Source organism: Oryzias melastigma, linkage group LG17 (assembly GCF_002922805.2).
Source record: "Oryzias melastigma strain HK-1 linkage group LG17, ASM292280v2, whole genome shotgun sequence".
In the NCBI taxonomy this organism is placed as follows: Eukaryota; Metazoa; Chordata; class Actinopteri; order Beloniformes; family Adrianichthyidae; genus Oryzias; species Oryzias melastigma.
In genome coordinates, this window is record NC_050528.1 from 31,279,286 (window position 1) to 31,303,295 (window position 24,010).

Here is a 24,010-nt window from a genome sequence, read left to right on the forward strand (position 1 = left end):
TTTAATTGTCCACTGTCGATAATGCGGTTACATTGTAAGTGAATTATTTCCACATTTCCTCTGAACTCTGCAAACAGGCATCAGGGAGGGGGGGCGTCTCCCTGTTGTGAAAACGAGAGCCGTCTGAGGCAGCGAGCCTGACGGGGGCTGGACTGATGACAGCCTCCTGCGCCGCTCACAGCCTCCTCACACCTGACCGACTCCATCAGACGCGCAGATGATGGAGCCGCTGCCGGGTCGCCCCTCTGCCACCATTTCGCACATCCAGTGCCCAACAAATGTTCTGCAAACGCCTTCAACTCTTTATCCTCGATAACTGACCGGATGGGTCGTGATTTTTTGGTTTCCCCCCACGCGATTACTAAGTGATCCGTGCTTTTCTTCTTCTTTTGTTTTCCTGGAAAAGCAAGCAGGAGTGGACTGATGCTGCGTCGCTGCTAAACACCAGACATGGGTGTCATCGAAACAAAGGTGCTCGTTTTTGGACCCATTTTCTCCTCATCTGCCCATGAAGAAGATCTTATCTACAAGTTGCTGCACCTAACAGGTAGGATTTTGCTCGTTCTCTGCAGCTTACTGACTCACAGGCATCCTTTTACAGAGGCTATTTCTGATCCATCCATCTGGGGTGGTGCGTCATCATCTTCATTGCCGCTATCAATCTCCATGCGTCCATCCACAGCTGGTGGACGTACGACCATTTTACTGTGCAAATATTCCCCCCTCACACCCTTTTCACCCAGACTGACACTTATGTAAGAAATCCCAATAGGACTATAAGTCTAGCAAATTTAAAATAGCAGTAAAGTGCACTTACACAACACTCAAGGACCACACATGCACCCAGCCGGAGGCGTTTTATAAAGGCTGCCTCATTAAATGTGCATATGGTCAGATGTGCACAGAGATCATGATGTCTTTAAGGGAACAAGATCGCCCATTTATTGGTGTTCAGTTTTATGAGACAACAGGAAATGTGGACACATATTTATTGCAATCTTTAAAGAGGATCATTAGATTCACTTTAGACAATAAATTGCATGGAAGCCCCAACAAATCGATGGTATAATTTAATTTGATCATTGTGCTCCTCTTTGTTCCAGGCTTCAGTCAAGCAAACAAATGTTCCACTCAATAGCTGTTGGACACAATCAACCATAGGGAGGAAATCAATAACACAGTAATACGCCTTCACGCATACCACATACACACCTGTCATGGCGCTGGAGAACTCCGTTTTCCCCTCCCGGCCCGACTCCCTTGCGCTCCCCGTGGAGGAGAAGGAAGAAGGGGAAGCAGTGGAGGCAGCCTCGGCCTCCACGGGGGTCTTCAACCTTTCGGAGGAGCTGGGACACGTGGTCACCACGGAGACGACGCCTTCGCCTCCCGTCAAGGCGAAGGTCAGCAGGTCCATCCAGGCCAAAATAGCCGACCAGGAGGCCAAAGCCAACCAGCACGGAAAGAAGACCCAGGGGACGGAGAAGGAGAGGGGCCGATTCGGATGGCGTGAGTGTCTCCTTCTATTTCTACATGTTAGGATTTTTTTTAAGGATCTGGATGTTCTTTCTTGGGTTTTGAGCTAAAAGTATCATTTCTGCTTCTTGACATTTCCTTTCTCATATATTCATATTCCCAGACCGCTCCGACACACTGCGCCTCCTTCTCCTCAAATCCTCCTCTCTGCCTCCTTCCTGCTGTAAATCTCCTCTAATTTGGAAAACGCTGCAGTACTTTTCCCTCTTGACAGTGTCGTACCTATTTTCTCCTCAGGTCCTGCTCTCTGCAGCTGAAATTCTATAAGTGTCTGACTGTGGAGATAAACCAAGTTTGTGAAATCCATCAACAAAAATAAACTAATTGAAAGCCTCAAAATACCATATATGTAGGGAAATAAACGTTTAATGAGATTGTCTTAGCTGTCAGTTTTCATTTCTCTCTCTTTTTTTTACACTCTAAGATGCTTCATCCCTCTGCGCTTCCGTTTGTTTATCCTCCATTCATCCGACTGTCCTCTGTGTTCAAACGGCGAATCTTTTTCACAAATGTGAAAAGACAGCCTTTGTGCGCGTCGCCCTTTAAAGTGCCTTTAAAACCAGATCTGTCGCAATGAAACTAAAAGAATTGTCTTCAGGTTCAAAACAAAACGGCTTCACTTTTCTACAAGAGCAATGTCGTCTTTCATTCATTCAAGGATTCTGAAGTGAACAAGGTCTGCTTTGACTCCCTCCTTTCCTCCAGCACGGGCTCGCCGCAAGAGGCAACGCTACGTGGAGAAGAACGGTCGATGCAATGTGCAGCACGGCAACATGAGGGAGACTTATCGCTACCTGACGGACATCTTCACCACTCTGGTGGACCTCAACTGGCGCTGCTCACTCTTCGTCTTTGTCATGGCCTACGCTGTCACATGGCTCTTCTTTGGGGCCATCTGGTACCTCATAGCCTACTGTAGGTAAGACTTCTCAGTCGGTGATGGGATTTCTGTTGGAAGTGTGATTTAAATCTCTTTATTGGCATCAATCAGATTAAAAATGTTTAAAATCTTCACCAGGGGCTGATTTCCATTTCACAAATCTCTGTTTTGGAGAGCTGTCTTTCACAGTTGTGTGATGAGTTTTCCTGTATTTGCCGACTTCTCCTCGTCACGCTTGTGTGATGGAAACAATGACTCGAAGTGGCACATCGTGTGTCACAGAGGGGCATAAATCAAGAAGGGAAGGATCAGAGGAGACGTGCTGTAAACTAACAGACTTTCTAGACACTGAAATTAAAAAAAAATATCTTGAAACAGGCAGAAAGGAGAGTGAAAAACAAATAAAGCAAGATGTACTGACATCCTCCAAGGACATTTTTGAATCAACTTATGACTAAATTGAACACAAAATGAAATAAATTCAAATTTCAAATTTTTCCAATTTTGAAGTCTTACTCATTTTTGAAGTATTTCAAAGTATTCTCACTGCTCTTTTATTTATCATCATATGGTTTTAAGGCAAAATTTAAAAACCTGACAGTTTCTGCATTAAAATGTCGCCTCTGAGTTTCTGCTACCAAATGGCTTTTTAGGCTGTTTTTGCTTTATTTAATTTATTATCAACTTCTATGTAGGATTATGCACAAAATCCATAGTATAAATATGTTGTTTTTATTCGTACAAAGACTATATTATGTATATGCTGTTTTTTATCCCTTCCAGATAAAATGTACAAAATAAATGAAAAAGAGAACTAGCTATTAACAATTCAGCTTTTTAAAAATTATTTTTAACCCTGGATTTTCAATGACCCAGAAATTCAATGGAAAAAAAAATTCCATGAAAAAAAAATTGATGGAAAACTGTGCTTTTCCTGTCTCACTAGAACAACTAGTCAATCAAGAGCACATCGATAGCTAGGCAATCAAAACATGATACCAACGTTGTTTAAAGATTTAAAAAAATCTAAATTCGGGGTAACAGAAAAACTTTCATAGTCTGCAAGTGGATGCATCAGAATGGAGCGGAGCAGGGAGCGTTTGGCCCCCAGCAGATTTTCTCCGTCACAAATACGATCTTTTTCAAGCTGCATTTCCTCGTCTGCTCCTGATTCACAACAATTTGAAAACATAAATAATCATAAATGCAACTTTAAGCCTTATTTTCTTTAACTATGTCCTCCATCATCATAAAAATCCTACAAGAACTTGTTACAAACACCAAAAATATCATTTTCATTTTGAGTGGGTCTTTAACTTTTCAGGATAATTTTGTGAAAAAACTGAAAAAACCTTTTTAGTACATTTTGTAAAAACAAGAGCTTCTTTTTACATTTATTGGATCTTACAGCCTGAGGAAAACTTGATATCAAAGTTTTCATCCCGTTCTAGAAAAACATGAATAACAACAGCATTTTTTTTCCAAAGGAAGCAGAAACTCATTTGCAATTCATTTCTGCTTAGAGGAACAAAGCCAAAAGAAAGCGAATGACCACGCATCATGGTGGTGTTACAGTGCATTTCATCAGAAGGTATTACATCTTCACAGATGTGTCTGCTGGATCTAATTAGCTAACGCAGTCTGCTCATAAAAGGGTGACCTTTTTTTTTTTTTCTATCTCATTTGACGACCACCCCAAATGTGCCAGCGAGCTTTTGCTGCTGCCTCAAAAAGTGTTCGATCTCCAACACAGATCAATAAAAGCAATGGATTAGAAAAATGACTTTACACCACTTTCATTAATTAGTGCTGCACTTTAGCTGAAGCTGTAATATTCAGGGACATTAGCTGTTCCAGCAAGTTTTAAGTGAAATTCTTAGTGAATTGAAATGCATCACATACTGGGAAGATGTGATGAGGATGGTAGATTTTTTTGCAGCGTAGAGAAAAATATGCTACATAAATGCCATGTTAAAAGCTGATGTTAAATCAGATGAACAGCATGTGCCGTGTGATTCTCCACACGCTGTCTAAACGTATAAATCTTCTCGCTCTCGGTGTCTCTTCCTCCTGAAACACTTTGTCAACCCCTCCCACCTCTGTTTCTCACACCTTCTCCTCCTTGTTTTCTCAAGGGGTGATCTGGACCATCTGGAAGATCAGACGTGGACGCCGTGCGTAAACAACGTGAATGGTTTCATCTCAGCTTTCCTCTTCTCCATCGAGACCGAGACCACAATCGGCTACGGACACCGGGTCATCACCGACCAGTGCCCAGTGGGCACCATGCTGCTGCTGCTGCAAGCCATTCTGGGGTCGATGGTCAACGCCTTTATGGTAAGAAGAGGGAAATAGTGCTGGAATAGGTTTTAAGAAACTTTAGTTATTTGCTTTAAACTGAAAATAAAAGAGAGCAGGAAAATTGGACTTTGAAAAGTGAAATATACAACTGTTATCTTGTGGTGCAGATGGAAGATGTTGGATAAACACAAGTGGACGAATTACAATTTAGCTTCCTTGTGTCAAGAAACACTAAATCACTGATTTTGAATTTCTAAGAGGAGACAACAAAGCTGCAAACTGGACTCAGAAACATCCTTTGGTCCGGACAGAGTCCAGAACCTTGCCTTTAGTCTGTATTCAGATCGTCTTTCAACCAGACATTCAGTTTCAAACCAACGTTTACAAACAAAACCATGTGACTAAAGACCTCTTCAATCATTGGCCAGAAATTAGAAGGGCGGGGCAAAGCAACAACAAAATAATACAAGTCCTGTGCTTTGCAATCCTTGTCAGGATAGTTTACTTATTCAAACTTTATATTTCACTGACCAGTTTTGATTGTCTGTATCAACATCGTGTACAACACATTTTACTGCTACTTTGATATGACGGAGGCCTTCTGCATGACAGTTACTGAGGAGATGACAAAGAAAGTACATTGATAAGCGTTTATGAGTCACAAACGGGCAGACAGCTGGTCCCACGTGGAGGTTTGTTAGTTCAGACAGAAACTAAGTACAGCTAAAAGTACACAAAGCTAAATCAGGGTCAGGCAGACAGGCAGAGGTCAGTCACGAGCATCCAAGAAGAGACTAGAGATGTCAGAGTCCAGGTGAGGGTCAGGGCAGGCAATCAGAGATAAAGCAGAGTCAGAAATAGAAGATCAGATAGAAACGCTCGGTAATGCAGGCAGGACGGCACAAACAATACTTCACACTGAATGAGGCTCTGTGTGCTGCTTAGGAAGCAGGTGGGTGATTGTTAGATTGGAGACACCTGAGCAGCATCCAGGAACTGTGCACTGGGGCTGCTGGGAGATGTAGTGCAGTCAGTACTCTGGTAATGACTCCCGCCGGTGATTTGAGGGGGCAACAAAGTGCTGACTCCTGACATTATGACATGGAGATTGTTGGGAAAACAGTGTGAGAAGCAATGTGTATCACGTTAAAGGTTGTTTTAATAAGTCTGTATTGATGCATCCACATTACAATGAGTTGCTGTGTGTCATTGTTGCTCGTTTGTCTGTGGCTTTTCCTACTCTGTTTACATCCCGTAAACTACAGTGGCTGTTTTGGCCCAGTTGTTCCACTCCGAGCATGGAACCTATTCAGACTGAGGAAACGCAGAGTGAACCAAAGCTGAACTGAGACCACCTCAAAAGATGGGTCAGAAAGTGGTTCTTGTCCTGGACCAGGGTTTGCTTGGACGTTTTCAGACTGAAAATGTGTTCCTGATTATCAGGGGAAATAAACTCTGGTTCACTTTAAGCAAACTAAAGGTGTCCAGTCTGAATACAGATAAAAAAGAGATAAATATTGATATAGATAAAAGGAAACGTAATTTCAAATTCCTCCACATAAACCTGCTTGACCATATTTGGGGTCGTGGACTGTTGAAGCCTACACAGCTCATGTTTGGGTGGAGGTGAGACAGATTACCAGTCCATTGCAGGTCCATGAAAAGACAAACAACCCCCCATATTTAGAGGGACAATTCAAAGTCACTAGTAAAATTGGAAAGCATGATTTTAGACCGTGGGAGGAAGCCTGGAGAAAACAGATTCATGAGGAAGTTTTTGAACCAGTGTCTTCTCATCGTGAGGCTAACTACTATTCCACCATGTCCTCACAGAATGATTATAGTCATGTTGTGAAACCAAGACTAGGTTTTTTGTCAATTGGAAAAATGTCAAAAACAAAAATAACTTGGTTAACTCCTGTGTTACCAAGAATTTGCTTAAATGTTTTAAATATGAACTTCAGTAACATGTCTAAACGTATATGCTCTCAATAATAGTTTGATGGACTGAAGGCTGTGTGCTACAAAGGTGGATGTAGCCTCTTCCAACAGTTGGGTTTACAGTTTATACATGGAGAAAAAGCTAAACATAAAACAACCAGGACATCATTTGTATTTCACTGCAGCAATTGTATTTAAATAAAAGTAAACACAATTAAAATTACACTTCAATGATCCTCATCTACATAGGAGGCGGACGTCTAACATAAAATGACTTCATCCGTTTGGTCAAATGCATAAAGGACTATTTTTAACTTGTTTATACAAAACTCAGCATCCAGACAAACTAGAAACCAACGGGCCTACCGAAAGGATGACAACAGATGACCTGACACGGACAATATGAATTTAAATCGACTAAAGACTCTTTACCTGAAAGAGAAGCAGCTGTGGAAGATAATGGAATGTGAGGCTTTGACTGAGGGAAAAAACAAACAAAAAACTGCCAACAGGATTTGAACCAGAGGCAACATGATCGAAAGCAAGCAAAGGAAATGAAACAAATGAGCCCAGCCCTCACAGAAAAGAAAAACTTGTGTGACAGCAGGATGAAAGCAGATCAAACACGCTGCTTTCCAAATGATGTCTTCTCTTGGGCTTTCTTCATTTCATCATTATTCTAACTAAATATTCCCAAAATCTTTTTTACAGTATAACACCGGCAATTCTTTTTGAAAGCTCTTCACTAAACATTTATTAGATTTATAGACAGTAATGGCAACTTTAGGTAAACAGCAAAATAAATCATACAATATTATGGCTTTACATTGTGAACAATTAGAAATGTTGGTGTTTATATATTCTTATTCTTCTTCTTCTTTTCCTTTGGGCTTTTCCCTTCAGGGGTCGCCACAGCGAATCAGTTTCCTCCATCTAAGCCTGTCTTCTGCATCCTCCACTCTAACACCAGCCACCTTCATGTCTTCATTCACTGCATCCATAAACCTCCTCTTTGGTCTTCCTCTAGACCTCTTTCCTGGCAGCTCTAGACTCAGCATCCTTCTACCAATATATTCACTGTCTCTCCTCTGAACATGTCCAAACCATCTCAGTCTGGCCTCTCTGACTTTATCTCCAAAACCTCTAACATGTGCTGTCCCTCTGATGTATTCATTCCTGATCCTATCCATCCTGGTCACTCCCAAAGAGAACCTCAGCATCTTCATCTCTGCTACCTCCAGCTCTGCTTCCTGTCTTTTCTTCAGTCCCACTGTTTCTAGTCCAAACAACATGGCTGGTCTCACCACAGTCTTGTACACCTTTCCTTTCATTTGTGCTGAAACTCTTCTGTCACACATCACACCTGACACTTTTCTCCACCCATTCCAACCTGCTTGCACTCTCCTCTTCACTTCTTTTCCACACTCTCCATTACTCTGTACTGTTGACCCTAAATACTTAAACTCCTCCACCTTCTTTATCTCTTCTCCCTGTAACCTCACTCTTCCACTCTGGTTCCTCTCATTCACACACATGTACTCTGTCTTACTGCGGCTAACCTTCATTCCTCTCCTTTCCAGGGCAAACCTCCACCTCTCTAACTCCACCTCCACCTGTTCCCTGCTCTCACTACAAATCACAATATCATCTGCAAACATCATAGTCCATGGTGATTCCTGTCTAACCTCATCCGTCAGTCTGTCCATCACCATTGCAAACAGGAAGGGGCTCAGAGCTGATCCCTGATGTAATCCCACCTCCACCTTGAACTCCTCTGTCACCCCTACAGCACACCTCACCACTGTCTTACAGCCCTCATACATGTCCTGCACTGCTCGGACATACTTCTCTGTCACTCCAGACTTCCTCATACAATACCATAGTTCCTCTCTGGGCACTCTGTCATAAGCTTTCTCCAGATCTACAAAGACACAGTGGAGCTCTCTCTGACCTTCTCTGTACTTCTCTATCAACATCCTCAAAGCAAATGTTGCATCTGTAGTGCTCTTTCTTGGCATGAAACCATACTGCTGCTCACAAATGTTCACTTCTGCTCTTAGTCTGGCTTCCACTACTCTTTCCCACACCTTCATTGTATGGCTCATCAGCTTTATTCCTCTGTAGTTACCACAACTCTGCACATCTCCCTTATTCTTAAAAATGGGCACCATCACACTTCTCCTCCATTCCTCAGGCATCTTCTCACCACCTAAGATCCTGTTGAACAACCCGGTCAAAAACTCCACTGCCATCTCTCCTAGACACTTCCATACCTCCACAGGTATATCATCAGGACCAAGAGCCTTTCCACTCTTCATCCTCTTCAAAGCCCCTCTCACTTCACCTTTACTAATCTTTCTTACTTCCTGCTCCACAACCGTCACCTCTTCTACTCTTTGTTCTCTCTCATTCTCTTCATTCATCAACTCTTCAAAGTATTCTTTCCATCTTTCCATTACACCACTGACACCTGTCACCACATTACCATTCCTATCCTTGATCACCCTAACCTGCTGCATGTCCTTCCCATCTCGATCTCTCTGCCTTGCTAGTCTGTACAGGTCAGTCTCTCCCTCCTTACTACCCAACCTAGCATACAAGTCATCATAAGCTCTTTGTTTGGCCTTTGACACCTCTACTTTCACCTTACGCTGCATCTCCCTGTACTCCTGTCTACTCTCCTCGGTCCTCTCAGTGTCTCACTTCTTCTTGGTGTGTATATATATATATATATATATATATTTACATATATATATATATATGTATATATATATATATATTCTCAGAATGAGTTTAAATTTGTAGCTGGTACTAAAGATCGTTTTTCATTGAAAAGTCAAGATGGTGGCATCTTTCTGAGGTCAAAGGTCAATGACTTGGTTGTGTTTGTAGACTTAACCTGGTGGCATGTGTGTCCAATTTCATGAAGAATGCTGGAAGAAAAGTGTTGGTTTCCTGTTTTGAAAGAAAATGTGAAAACCTCCAAATTTCACACTTTGCCACAAAATGGCCACCAAGTCAAAGGTCCTGCAGCCATCCCATAATAATTTCAAAACTTCCTTTGGATGTTTTTTTTTCATTTGTGAGTTTTGAAACATTGTTTTGGAGCCACTTTAGAAATTTTGGCCCCATTCATTTTTTGGACGGTTTTGCCCGCTACAATGTCATTTTTTATGGGGGGCGGGGCTTTCTCTATATCAAGATCTAATTTGCGTGCAACTTTTGGTGAGTATATGGTGAAGGTCAGATTTTTTTTACTTAAAGGTGCAGTAAGAAAAAAGAATTGCTAAAACAGTCTGGTCTTTGTGGTGCAGGACTGCTGCAGGACATAAATAAATGCATAGATGTTTTTTCTTAATTAAATAAATAAGGAAGAAATACTATTTGTTTATTTTTTGTTTCCCCTTCATTGTCACAAAGTTTGTGCATTGTGTTATTTTTTTAGTAGTTATTTTGCGGAAATGTAATAAATAACACGAAAAAAAGACAATAAAAATAAAATGTGATTTTGTATCTACTATGAAAAAAAAACAATAAAAAACAGCTTACTGCGTCTACGTATTAAAGGGTTTTAATGAATTAAATGTCACAGTATTTTTTATTATTAGGCTGAATCCGAGTTCTTCCCCTATCGCTAAGGCTTCTCTCTACCCCTACATTTAGCCCTCCAAACGGGGAAACCAGTTGTGTCCGAATTCAACCCCCAATCCCTATTCTTATTCTAATCCCTAAAAAAACTGCAGTATATAGTGTCCGGGATTTTAAAAGTAATTCAGACATGATGCTCACAACTTTTCTTTGTTTTTCTAAACAGCGAATATGGAATCACCGATTTCACGAAGTGAAAATAATAAAAAACAAAAACATTTTACTACGTTTATTTATGACTCCACTGTGTTCTGATGGTGAAAATTGTAATTGTTTATTCAAATATCACATTCAAACGCGTTTTTTTGTTTGAAATTGTTGGATTGCAACGCATTGTGGTCTATATTCGCTAATCTAGTGAGCATCAATGCATGCTAGTTTTTCGCAAAGACTTCTGGGAAATTTGGAGTGCACTCAAGTTTGGAAATAGTAGATTCTGACAGCACTAGAAAATGGGAAACACACTACATAATGATAAGGGGGGAATTCGGACACAACCTTGGTCTTCAAATTCTGATTTCACTCCCACTCGATGACATCATCAATAGTTGCCGGTCAGCTATGTTAGCGCTGAGCTGCTAGCACTTGGAACAACAACACTGGTTTTGAAACTTTAAAAGTTTATGCTAAAGCATAAAGTCATTAATTACATTTAAATGTAAGCTTCTGTACTTCAGAGAACACCCACGTGAAGAAATGCGCTTCTCCTCCACTGCACAGCCCGACGCAGTTCACCCCCGCAGCCCTTAAAAAGGTTAGCCCTTAAAAAAAGTATTTTGGAAAACCCTACCCCTTCAAATGCCCTTACAATTGGGGGGTAGGGAGAAGCCGGAGGGATAGGGGAAGAATTTGAATCGCTAATGCTAATTGCTAGTGTTGTTAATAGTTAAAATGAGCTGAATGAAGAAACGAGCTGACTTTTTTTTTTTTTGCATAAATGCTAGACAGATGTAATTATTCAAGTTCTGTGCAGAACATTGATCTATGTAAAATATGCTGATGAAGTCGAGTGGTTTGTTGGTTCTTCGCATGCTTGTCAGCTGGACTCTAGCCCTGTTCATGTCTGATGGATATGTGGGATGTTTCACTGTCAGAGTAGAAATCCTTCAGTCTGAGGTTAATTGCTGCTTAAATACCACAAACTGGCAAGTAGCTCTATTGACAGAAGAGCTAAAATAGTCTCCAATCAGCATCTATTCTGCTGAGTTCTTCATTCTGAACTCTCAGTAATGAGTGCTGCTGCTATTTTTAAATACTGTATTTTTCCAATGACGTACATTTCAGCTCTATCTTTTTTTTTGTATTAAGGTGTGTTTTTTCTTTCTACTCTTCTCTCCATCCAGGTCGGCTGCATGTTTGTGAAGATCTCGCAGCCCAACAAACGAGCGGAGACGCTGGTGTTCTCCAAACACGCCGTCATCTCCCTGAGAGACGACAAGCTCTGTCTGATGTTCCGGGTGGGGGACCTGCGCAGCTCCCATATAGTGGGGGCCAACATGAGAGCCAAGCTCATTAAATCCAAGCAGACTCAGGAGGGTGAGACTTTTACCCAAAACAACTCAAAGCGTTTTGATGCATAAACAGGCTAATTATGTTCAGTAAATTAAACTAATGTAGAACTTAGGGACACATTTATCGACTGCAGCAGGAAAATCAAATTGCAGAGGCAAATGCAAGATTTCAGTTGTTCCGAAGTGAGTTGCTGGTATTTCTGGTTGTCCTTGTCATGAAAGGCTATGCATTTTTAATGAGAAACAGATCTGGACTGAGAGCAGGTCAGTTCAGCACACATGTGAGCTCTTGTAGGAGCAGGTCTGACAGGGTTCTGCCTTTAAAGAACCAGGAGCCTTTGATGCAGTGCTGTTAGTGATCACAGCATCTTTTTTATGAATGATGAAGGACTGCTCTGCAGCTTTACTGGCTACACTTCGATGTTTATTTATTTTTATCAATGCTGACATAAAAATAAACTAGTTCTATGTTTTTGTCTTAGAGCAGACTGAAACATCCATGAGGGTTTCCATGCACTTAATAACCAAGCTTCAGCAGAAACGGGATTTGTTTGTGCAGTTTTAGTTTTCAGATCTGCATCCTGCTCTGAGTTGCCTTATAAAAAAAAAAGATTTGTTTTCTGTATTGTGGAATTTTATCAGTCGCTTTATTTCCAAGTGGAGCCGGCTGATAGGACCAAAATTAAAAGCATGTTTTCTGCTTTCTTGAAAGGTCATTTTCTAATCTTCCAAAGATAAAACGTTTTATTGAAGCTCCTTTCACCTCCTATCTTCCCCCATCACTTTAAATGTTATCAACCAAAAATAATCTTCAAATAGATTTAACTAATGTTTTTCAGTTCTCTGGCTTCTTTAAGTTGATTGGTGACATCTTATTTGAGATTTGGTGAAGAAAAAAAAAATCATATTTATTTTTGAATCAATTTATCAGTTTTTGTCTTTTTGTATTTGTTTTTATTGATGATATTTCTAGAAATAAATTAGTCAACAAAAATTAACTACTTGTCACTAAGACCTACTATGTTTTTTAAAAACACCTCTTTATGGCTTTTAATGCTCAATAGTTGGTGGCATTTTATTTTAGTCTGTTTTATCTTTATTTGTTTTATTGCATTGTTATTTATCTTGTATTTATTTTACTGCAGACTGCTTTTGTAATTTTATGCTGTTTTTTATATTTTGTTCTTAATTTGTCCAATTTTTAAACTTTCCTCTTTCTTTTATTGTGAAGCACTTTGGTATATTATAAGCAGTTGTAAAGTGCTGCATAAATAAAGTTAATTCATTCATTCCCACTAAACTTCTTAAAATGTGCTTGTCAGAGTATCTAGAGTGAATCCGCATGAATCCGTTGTCTGGATGATCCTTCTGAGATGTTTAAGCTTCCATCGTTGCCGTTTTCAGCCTGAGCTTTCTCCTCCAGGCGAGTTCATCCCTCTGAACCAGACAGACATCAGCGTGGGCTTTGAGACGGGCGATGACAGACTCTTCCTGGTTTCTCCGTTGGTGATTTCCCACGAGATTGACGCACATTCTCCCTTCTGGGACATGTCGCAGGCGCAGCTGGAGAAGGAGGACTTTGAGATTGTGGTCATTCTGGAGGGAATGGTGGAAGCCACAGGTGAGTCACGTAACACTGTCTTTGATGAATAAAAAACAAATACTGACGAATAACAAAAGGCTTTGAGCTGCTGTGGCAGATAAATAATTTACCATAAATGGATGAAATTCTGTGGAAAAAGCTTTCAGGCGTTTGAAATGACATTTGGTTTTTAGAAAAACAATGCTTGTGTAGTGAATGAAAACTGCAATATTTACCAGAAAAGATACATTTGTATTGATCATAGAATAATTGTGGTTCAAAGAGTGGACTAGGACCTGGAGAGCTCTTGCACCCTAACCCGGCTCCGGTTCGCGTCCAGTAACACGTCTGGTGGTACCGGCTCGCGTCCAGACCTGCAGATCTCCGACGTTCCGAACAGCAAGCGCACCGGGGGACGTTTTAATTGTAGTTTAAACAACGCCAGTTATTTGTAGATGAAAAAATAATCTCAGCTTTGAGTGTGTGGCCCGTCCCTCTTTTGCCGCACGAAAATATGCAAAATATCCCAAAGTTCTGGAGGTTTAAGCGTGATCCAGCCCCAGCATAGCGGTCTGTCTGCCGACATATTCATGGCGTGAACTCCGCTGGACACGTCGCTGCATCGAGCTGCAGCCAGAGAACGCGGCGACAGTAACAGACTGTCAAACTATCCACAGAGTATCCCGCTTTTCTCAGTCTTTAATGTTTTAAAAAACAAAAGTTCATTGGAAATGATAAATCTCTATTTCATTTATTACTGTAGTTCAGCAGAGGAGGAAAAGATTTGGTCCTGACTAAAAATGAACATGAAAGTGTTATGGAATTTTTTTTTTTTTATGTTTTTTATTTTATTTTACTGAACGTTGATTGAAGTTTTGAATTTAAAATGCCCTTCACTTGCACTTGGGCTTTTGTTAGACATTTTATGTTACAGTCTTTTATTGTTAAGAAAGTTTATCTCAATACAATGTTACAAAATAAAGTATTTCTGATGAAAACTATTAATTTTGCCATTCTTTTTTTTTATAATTAATGTAGAACTACTAAATTCCATGAAGCACACATTTTTTTCCTTAAAAAAGGCCACATATAAATTTGCGATTAATCATGAGTTAACTCTGAAAATGCGATTAATCGTGATTAAAAAATTTTATCGCCTGACAGCTCTAATTTTATCATATATATATGAATATAGTTTACTCTGAAAGACTTAAAAATAGCATGAAATAGGCCCCTGAAGAAAAACCCGCATAAGCACAAATAAAAAAGCTTTAACTGTCATGACAAAATCTCATGCTTTGACTAAAATGATTTATTCAAGTACAGTTTTTTTCTTTTTTTTAGCCAGAGTAAATAAATGAATCACTGAAGTGCAGATGCATGGAGAGGATAGAGAGAAAGAACCCTCCAAACTGTCCATTATGAAATGAATTTTTTTTTATCTAGGTAGGACATCTGTTTTTAGTTTGCTAAATCTCTGTTTGAGATCTAATTTTTGTCAGTCTACATCAAAAAAACTATGTTTTTGTTTTTGCATTTACTGTATTTCTTTAATTCTCAACACGATCAACATCATTCCAGTATATTCTGAAGGAGAAACGCGGCAAGCCGCTTTTCTCCTTCAGAATCTACTGGAATGATGTTGATCGTGTTGATGGTTGAAAAGTTATATATATTAAAGGTTTGTGTTTAAGCGTCAACGATGACATCTCAAGTTTTAAAGCGTTAAAATCTGTTTCTTTTGCCCTCAAAGAGGCATCAGAAGTGCTTCCTCAAAACAGAAATTAGTGAAAACTAAGAACTCCCAGTGAAAATATGTGATAAATGTTTGTTTTGACACACAGATGACGTGCATGTGTACTCATGTCATAAAAGATTTAAAGCCATTGGTACAAAGCAGACGCGGCATGTTTCCCCCCAGCCAGGCAACATATCTCTGCTAACAGACCTCTGCAGTCACCACACACTTGTTATCGTGCTTGTACTGCATTTCTTTGTGCGTCTGTCACTGAAATGATTAAAGCAGAAGCGCGGCGGCAGAAGAATGCGGCTGCAGCGGGATGAGGACGAGCTGTGCTAAACACTTTTTCTTGAACTCCTCCAAACCGGCTTCATGTCGGATTCAGTTGACTCCACTGGGTTTGGCAGGAACTCGGTGTATCCGCGGGCTTTTGGTGATGTGTCTGTAAGAGGTAAAGCAGGCCTCCTACGCGCTGCATTGATTCCCTTTAGTCAGAGTGCTGTGTAACACAGAGGTAGCTCATGATCATAACTCTCCTGTAAAGACAATTCATATAATGACAGCCGGCTGCCCATTACCCACTTTGGGTAATTCAGATTTAGCTCATCAGCATTTCTGCTTGACTTTGCAGTTTGTCCGCAGCCCGGCAGGGAGGATCCGGGTTGAGCCTGATGCGTTTGCTTGTGTGCAGGAATGACATGCCAGGCGAGGAGCTCCTACTTGACTGAGGAGGTTTTGTGGGGTCACAGGTTCAGCCCCATGATGCTGCTGGCAGAAGGCTTCTTTGACATCGACTATGGAGCCTTTCATCACACGTTTGAGGTGAGAGTTCTGTCCTGATCAGAGCAGGCAATCCAAACATTTTGGGATTTTTGGGATCACGTTTTGTGTACTTTGATTGTGTTTTGGTAGAATTTTTGTAAATAACTAAAAGTTTCAATTATAAATTGAATTCAAATAGCATTTTTTGATATAGAAAACAGTTCTGTTTTTAAGCGTTTTACGACTGTTATTATTAAAGACTGTTTTAACAAGCCAGAGGTCATAAACTCCCAGTTGAAGTTCCCCTTTTTGGCCATTGCAAAAATGCTTGTTGAGCTTATTCATGACTTTTCAATAGTTGGTTTTAAAGTTGGTTGCCACATCCCTCTAATTTGCTTTGGATGAAAAAAAAAAAGAAAATTATGAATTCCACCAATTAGATGGTACAAATAGGTTATTGTTGGTCCAAAAGTAACTGAAATCTAATCAAATATCTTTTCCCCTAAGTGTGTTACATACATAATCATAAACAGTTAGTTGAGAAATGACCAACAAATGATAAGTCCTAACTTTAAAAAAAATACTTAGTTAATATTGATTTAATGTGGGATTATTTAGATTTATGTCTCAAGTGCTTTTGGAAAATCCCTACTGACAATACATCAACTCAATGTGCTCCACTATTACTCTACTATTTTACACATATTTAGAATACTATCAAAATTTAAGCAATTTTTTTCTCTTTTTATGTACTTAAAGCACACGATTTATCCAGCACAACAATGTTTAAGAACAGAAGGGAGCTGCAAAGAGAATACATTTGTATGTTTTTTTTTTACTATTTCTAATAAATCATGAAGCAATAACAGGTAAACAGCAGTAATATCTAGGTAAAAGGATGACAGGCTACCCAAGCAGACCTAAGAAACATCAAGAGAAAAAGCCATTGGGTGGGACGATTCTATGTGGAACAGGAAGTCTTTTATTTTGAAAGGAAGTCACATGGCCCTCTGTCAAAAGTAAAAAAAACAATTAGCTTTTTATTTATAAATTACTGATTTTAGTCATGCTATATATATATAAGTGAAATTACTTTGACACTTGTCTCAAGGCTTTGAGGAATCATAGGAAATAGCTTTTTTCCTACAGAAAAAAAAATCATAAAGATATTCATATAAAAGAAACTATATTAATTCTTGGTACCAAAATAATTAACACACATATAATGAAGGAGCGCTCCAAAGTACAGTTGGTTGCATGTTGATTCCTGCCTTACAATAGAAGGAGAAGCATAGCGGACTGGCGGTGTTTTTAGGATAACGGAGTCTGATTTCTGAAAGCTGTTCTACTAAACAGGAAAACCCTTACATCCATTTTCAGAACCGCTGAACCCCTTTTTTCTGGGTCATGAGGTTACTGGAGCCTATCCAGCTACTGTTCATCAAAGAAAGGAAGGGTGCACCCTGAACAGATATACTGACTGTGGCAGGGACTCACTACCACACCTAAGGTCAAGTTAGACACACAAATGAACCTATGAAGCATATTTGTGGACAGTGGGAGAATATTGTAATACCCGAACAAAACCCACACATGCACGAGAAGATCATGCAAACACCAGGAGTTGAACCAGAGCCTATTCGCTCTGAGTGCTAATCACCGCGCAGCACAGAAAAACTCAGAGGATTTTTGTAACGTAAACATTTAAACATCTCTTTTGGTTCTCTACACATGTAACTTGGACCAAATTCTCACTCTCTCCTGAGGCTCCTTTAAGGGCATGCTGGGAAATGTAGGAGCTCTGTTTAAAGCATTCATCACAAATGTATTTTAGTACGAGCGAGTGCATTACAGAGCATGGACTCATGCCATGCACTAAGCTTTAATAGCCCTCGCTACAGACGGGTGACAAATGAACGGAAAGGAATTAAAGTGTCTTGGGAACAGCAGAGCAGCTTTAATGGACCTTGGCAGTGATTTCATACAGCAGCAGAGTCGCTATTTAACACATCCTCTCAGGAAACATGTTTCCTCACATAGTTTGCTTTTTTTTTCCTGGTGAAACACCTTGTAGATGTTCATTTAGGTGTTATAAATAGTGAAACGTCATGTTACCACATGAAATTGAGCTTTTTTATTTATTAATACACCAGATATTTTTAAATAGATAAATATTGTTTTTAATAATTCTATCACTGGATAGTAAAATATTTTGAAGAATTGTTATTTAATTATAACAATATCACACAACAACATGTGTCTTTATTTTCTCTGCCATAACTTTTACAAAACATCTGAAATAAAAAAATGTCTCAAAATACGGCTGTCAGAAATGTTTCCTAATTGTCTCTGCCGTCAGGGTTGCTAGGCAACAGGAAGCAATGCCTCATCACCTCATTGGCTGCAGCTGGAGAAGCTGCTACCAGCACGCTCCTGTCGATGAGGCGGCCGAATTGAATCATTTTTTATCTCACTGATTTAAAAGATTTAAAATACAAAAATTGACTTTCCCCTGTAAATTTGATCAGCAACAGTTTAAGAAAGTAGAAAGTTAGGAAGGAATTTATCCCATGGTAGCTGCTCCAAGTTTGTATTATGTGGAAAAAGTTTTAATATCCCATTTTGGAGAATATTTAAAGGTTTCCCTGTTGGCTTTTCACCAGTAGAAGTGGATGAGGCATTTTCTCATAAAGAAAAACACGGCAAAGATTTGTTGTTTGGAGGATATCAAATGAATTCGATTAGATAAGATTAGATTAGAAATTGTTTATTTCAAGCAAACAAGAAAAAATAATTCATATGCAATACAATCAATCGACAGAGTTTACATTCATAAAGACATGTCAAACATAAGATAACTAAATATTAAAATATAGATTGCCTGAAAGGGAGTGGGAGGAAGCGAACGTCTATAATCCCATCCTGGCTCGACTAACCCATTTCCTTTACAGGTATTATCCAGTTCATAATTTAAGATGCAATATTTATATCTTTCCAATATAGATTCAGGTTATTAAGAATCCTCAAGTAACAATAAATCACATGAATATGTAAGTAGATATTGCACTATTTTAGACTCCGTCATTGCATATGCAGATCTATTATCAAAAACAGATTATTTTCCATTAGAAGTCATAAATGTAAAACAAGTTTCAACATAATGTAATAATGTATGCTGATTTTTTTTATTTATTATTGCTATACTGCTTTTTGCACAACACATTTTTGCATTACTTTCAAGAATATACCAAAACAAATGCAGCAGGAAATCATCTATGCAGTATTCCATGCATTTTAAAAAATATATTAATTTTAAACTAAAATTCTTACAACAGTCCATATAAAAGGGATAAAACTAAAACTTTTTGGGAGCTTCATTTCATAATAATGGGACTAGTTTTTCTTGTTAATTTTAGTAAAATGGATTCAAGCATTTTTTTATTCAACTTTTACAAACTTTCTTTGAATAATTTCACTCAACTCTTCCCTACCTCTACATTTAACCCTCCAAACGGGGAGTTATGGGAATATAGTGTCTTCAAATTCAGATGCCACTCCCACTTGATGACATCATCAATAGTAACGGTCAGCTACATTAGCGCAGAGCTGTTAGCACTCGAAAATACATACCAACATTGGTTTTATAACTTTAAAAATTCGTGTAAAAACAAAAAGTTGTTACTTACATTTAAATGTAAACTTCATCCGCATGAAGAAATGTGCTTTTCCTCCGCGGGACAGTGTGACGCTGCTCACCCTAGACTCCCTTCACTCTACCTTTACCAGCCTTACTCTTCTAATATTCTACTTTTTTTGAGTTTTTCTGTCAGTTTGTGGTTCAATTCCTAACAAAATACCTTATTTGTAGAACATAATCATTTATTAAAAAGGGTTCATAAACTAGAAGCACACTGAACTGCTATGAAAGTTTTTCTAGTGATTAAGGAAGCTAATTTAAAAGACCCATTTCTCTGCTCCTTCCAGGTGGACACACCGTCCTGCTCAGCACGCGATCTGTCATTGGCCGCAGCCCGGCTGGACGCTCACCTGTACTGGTCCATCTCGAGCAGACTGGACGAAGAGCCCACGCTGGCCAGCCAGGCCTCCAAGCAGCTGGACAGCAGCTCGGCAAACAGCAAAGGCGGGGAAGCCACCTTCACCATCGGCGAGATGACCGACATCCAGGAGCAAACAGGGCTGGGCGAGCTGAACGGCAGCGTCGCCACAGACCAACCAGAATCCGAGGCCTAGAACAGAGAATGTTTATGGAGATCTTCAGTATATCGCCACCACGTCACAATAAAGACCTCTTCTTCATTTAAGGCAAATACGTAGTTCCACTAGTCTCAATTCTACAGTAAACACCACGATGCCGTACAGAAATGTTCACTTCTCCATATTTTGTTTGTTTGTAGGTTCATCTGTGTCACATCTATGAGTTCTCTCTTTGATCGCATCATCTCCAATCACCCTTGCCTATATCTACTTTAAAATGACAATACTATGCTTTAGTGGGGCTCAGCAGAATCCTGTGGAACCAGCAGAATGTTTTACTCTTGTTTTGTTGAGTTGAAAGTAAGGATTGTTCACATTAAAATAGTTCTGGTGCACGTAGAGGTTTGAATCTTATCTGCTCACCAGATTCTAATCAGGGGAAACGTACGGATTTAAAAATATTTATTCTAACTCAGCTGCTTCCAGCATATTATGTCAAAAAAACATTATTTGGTTCAAGAAAAGGAAAATCTTGTGCAGTTTCAAGCCTTGAAAAACATTTTCCGGAAACAAAACGTGACAAACAGAAAGCCCTCCCTTCTTGCAGCCCTAAACAAATGATGAGGGTCTCCGTAACCTTCACTGCAGAGAACAGTTGTGTGTGGCTTTGCATCACTTTCAGCAGCTGTAGCACAAAGGTTATCCATCGTTTGTCCCTCAAAGCACAACTGTGTCCTTCTCACTCTTCCCCAGACCCCTGCTTCTGCTGCTGTGTATATATGTGGCCATTTTTACTTGATGTTTTTGAGACTAATGCATTGATTAGAAGGAATAAACTGCAGTATATAACCCAGAGTACCGCTTTGTCCAAGTGTTGTTTTGTGTGCACTGCGGCTTCTGCAACTGCAGCCTAAAATAAAGTCTCCAACAAAAAAAAAATATTTATTCCAAAAGACTTTGGTCTGAATTATTCTGAATTAAGTAGCTACTGCTTAAGAATGATGTTTAACATTATCAGCATATTAACTGTTAACCTTTTAGCTTATTTTAATGTCTAAACAAAGATTTCAAATTAAGGAATGATTGAAAATTGTATAAAAACATAAGTAAATGTATAATACAGTTCTAAATGCTGCATTGTATCATGCCAAATACCACAAAACATATGTTTATATTTTCTCATTTGTCATTTAGGCGTTCTATAATAGTAATTTGAAAATTTTATATTACTTTCTTGGGTGATTCGACCTCTGAGCGCAATAAAAATGAATCTCCATAAGCACTATAGTAAATTGATTCTTATATTATAGATATAAAACATGTTTGCAATTATTAATTTTTTTAATCAACATTTTAACTTAAAAATTAATTACAATTTTTTTATATTTAGATGACTGTCTATATGTCAAAGTAATACAATTGAGTAGAATCTAAGGTGTTTTATTTAATGAAAAATGCACATAAATATGCAAATTTTCCCCTTATATTTCATGTTGGGCAGTGTAGAAAATTGTACAAGCATGCAGTTTAGGGGCTTTACAACATGCAGCATTATATGATGATGCCATAAAAGTCTGTGTTTTTCAATACGTGGCTTTTTTCCCTCCTGTTTTATGGCCAAAAACTACTTAGTCAGTTTTAAATCATTTAAAGAAATTAATTTATAATGAAGTTTTTATCTGTTCCCACCACGAGGCTGCTCAGTATTCAGCCCCTCATTGGAAATACAGGACTGGCAGTCAGCAAAAGTCAGCATCCTGAGTTACCAGGCAGAATATTGAGTCAAAAGCTGAAGATGTCGTTTTCGTTTTCGACAGCTAGATGGCGATCGAGACCCAACGCAACCAATCTGAGCAACAAGCACATTGCCTTCTGTGTGTAATGAGATGGGGTTCCTGTCTCAGCTGTCTCCTAGGCAACCGGGGCTGGGGACAGAGAGAGGGCAATGTGTGCTTGTGTGTGTTCTCCAGCGTTTAAGTGTTTGTTAATGTGTTTGAACTGGACCTTCACAGCCGATGGAGGTCTATAAGAGGATTTCAGAGGAGGGACGGTCTGGGTTCCAAGAAGAGATGAGGATGAAGGTGATCCGCCGTGACCTTAAAGAGCGAAAGATCAAATCCTGAAATACATCACAGGAACCTTATAAAGGATGCATGGTCAACCGAACTATGAATATTAAAATAATAGTTCAAATAACTTCAACAGAAAACGGAAATAGTTTCCTGAGTGATTCTTTAAGATTAAAGATTAAGATGAAAGAAAAAATAAAAAAAAACACCTCAGATATGAGTAGCCATGATCAAATAAATCTATTTGAGGTTTAAAGGTCCACGCTTGCTCAGTAATTTTGTAAAGCCTGGGTTAGAACGTCATATTTTATCTCTATTGTCTAATGAGGATTTTAACAAAATGCTGTTATAGAAAATCTCTGCTGAATCTAAATCAACGTGTCCCTACATGCAAGGAATGCTTTGGAAGTCTTGGTCCAAAGAATGAAGACGGCAAAATGATGGAAGCAAACTCTTTTTTCAACACACCAAAGAAGAATTGTGTTTAGAAACTACATTCTTGCAGAAAGTTTTAAACATTAAAATTATGTTCCTGTGATGCCATTATATTTTATTCACATTTGAAACAAAGAGATGAAGAACGGTAACACCCATTATTTACTAGAAAATAAAACAAAACTTTACAATAACTTTTTTTTCTATTAATGCAAGGCTGGCTTTCTTTTTAGTATGAAAATAGTGGAAGTAACCTAAAATACCTAACATTCACAGCACAAAGTTAACCATTATCTGTTCAGCACATGGGTTTTTGCACAAATTCAGACATGTCTGTTGCACAAAAATATGGAAAAGTGCTTTTTGTTTGTTTGATCCTGCTTTGGAAGGTGAATTTAGGTGGAATTTGTTTTGAAAAAAAGGGAAAAAGGCATTATAATTAATAGTCCAACAACAAAAAAACATAAATAACAGGTACTGTGTTATGACGTGTTTTCTGAGTTTTTTTAACGGTGATTAATTCTTGATATTAAAAAGCTAATATCTGAAAATAAAGTGCGGTAAAGTCATTCTATTGTGAAAGCTTAGAGACTTCTAAAGCTGGAATGACATAGGAAGGAAAAGTGGACCCTCAGCATCACTTCAGGGTGCAGATATTCTATTAAGCTGCTAAACCAGAAAGGAGCAGAGGTCGAAGACCAGAAGACCATCAAAGGTTCAGAGAGAAAACATTCAAATAAGAGCCAGGAAAAAATATACTCAAGCATTTTACAGAATTTCTACTCTCCTCTTATATACTTTATACAAACAAGGGAAGAACAGAGATCCTCTAAATAAAGCCATTAAACGTGACTGCAGGTCTAGAGCATTCTTGAACTTTTTCTTTTTTTTAACCATACAATTTACTCTTTTAATTGATCTTTAAAACAGATTTTTGTGGTGATGCTTAATATCCACCTTTATAGTACAACCCCAGTTCATTTTTTAATAGATATTTTATTATAGAATGCACAAAAATCCCAATTAACGTAAAACTTGCCAAAAAATACTACATTTTGAATGATAAATTTAGTCTTTCAATCAAAGAGATCAAAGAGTTGTTATGTATAGCACAAGATAAAACATGTAGAGACAAAATAAACATGTATAAATGCACAAACAAAGCAAAGACAACATCACAACAATATGAAATATGTAAGTAAAAAAATGCATGTAATGTTCCAAGGATTTTACATAATCATGCCTCATAACTCCAGCTATTGCTGTATTAAACCAAACACTTTCAAGCTACAAACTTTTAAAATATTAAATTTTATGTTAAACTTTGAATGAAAACTTTACTAATGCTAGAGGGAGGTGCTTTTAATTCCTGCACCATAAGTTCAGATCATA

At 38.7% G+C, this 24,010-nt stretch overlaps 1 protein-coding gene across 2 annotated transcripts; it reads left to right on the forward strand.

Annotated features, from left to right (window-relative positions):
• The first annotated feature begins 98 nt into the window (after nt 1-98).
• kcnj9 (potassium inwardly rectifying channel subfamily J member 9) lies at nt 99-20,972 on the forward strand. Of its 2 annotated transcripts, XR_004949491.1 has the most exons (9): nt 99-547; nt 1,104-1,506; nt 2,239-2,452; nt 4,549-4,750; nt 11,647-11,839; nt 13,238-13,435; nt 15,829-15,959; nt 19,884-20,222; nt 20,315-20,972. XR_004949491.1 is itself a non-coding variant. In XM_024280903.2 (8 exons), the coding sequence occupies exons 2-8, from the start codon at nt 1,218-1,220 to the stop codon at nt 20,148-20,150; spliced, it is 1,494 nt and encodes a 497-aa protein (XP_024136671.1). In that variant the 5' UTR covers nt 99-547; nt 1,104-1,217; the 3' UTR covers nt 20,151-20,972. The 2 variants fall into 2 exon arrangements, 1 of the variants encoding a protein (XP_024136671.1); XM_024280903.2 differs by having other exon boundaries at nt 19,884-20,972.
• The last annotated feature ends 3,038 nt before the right edge of the window (nt 20,973-24,010 follow it).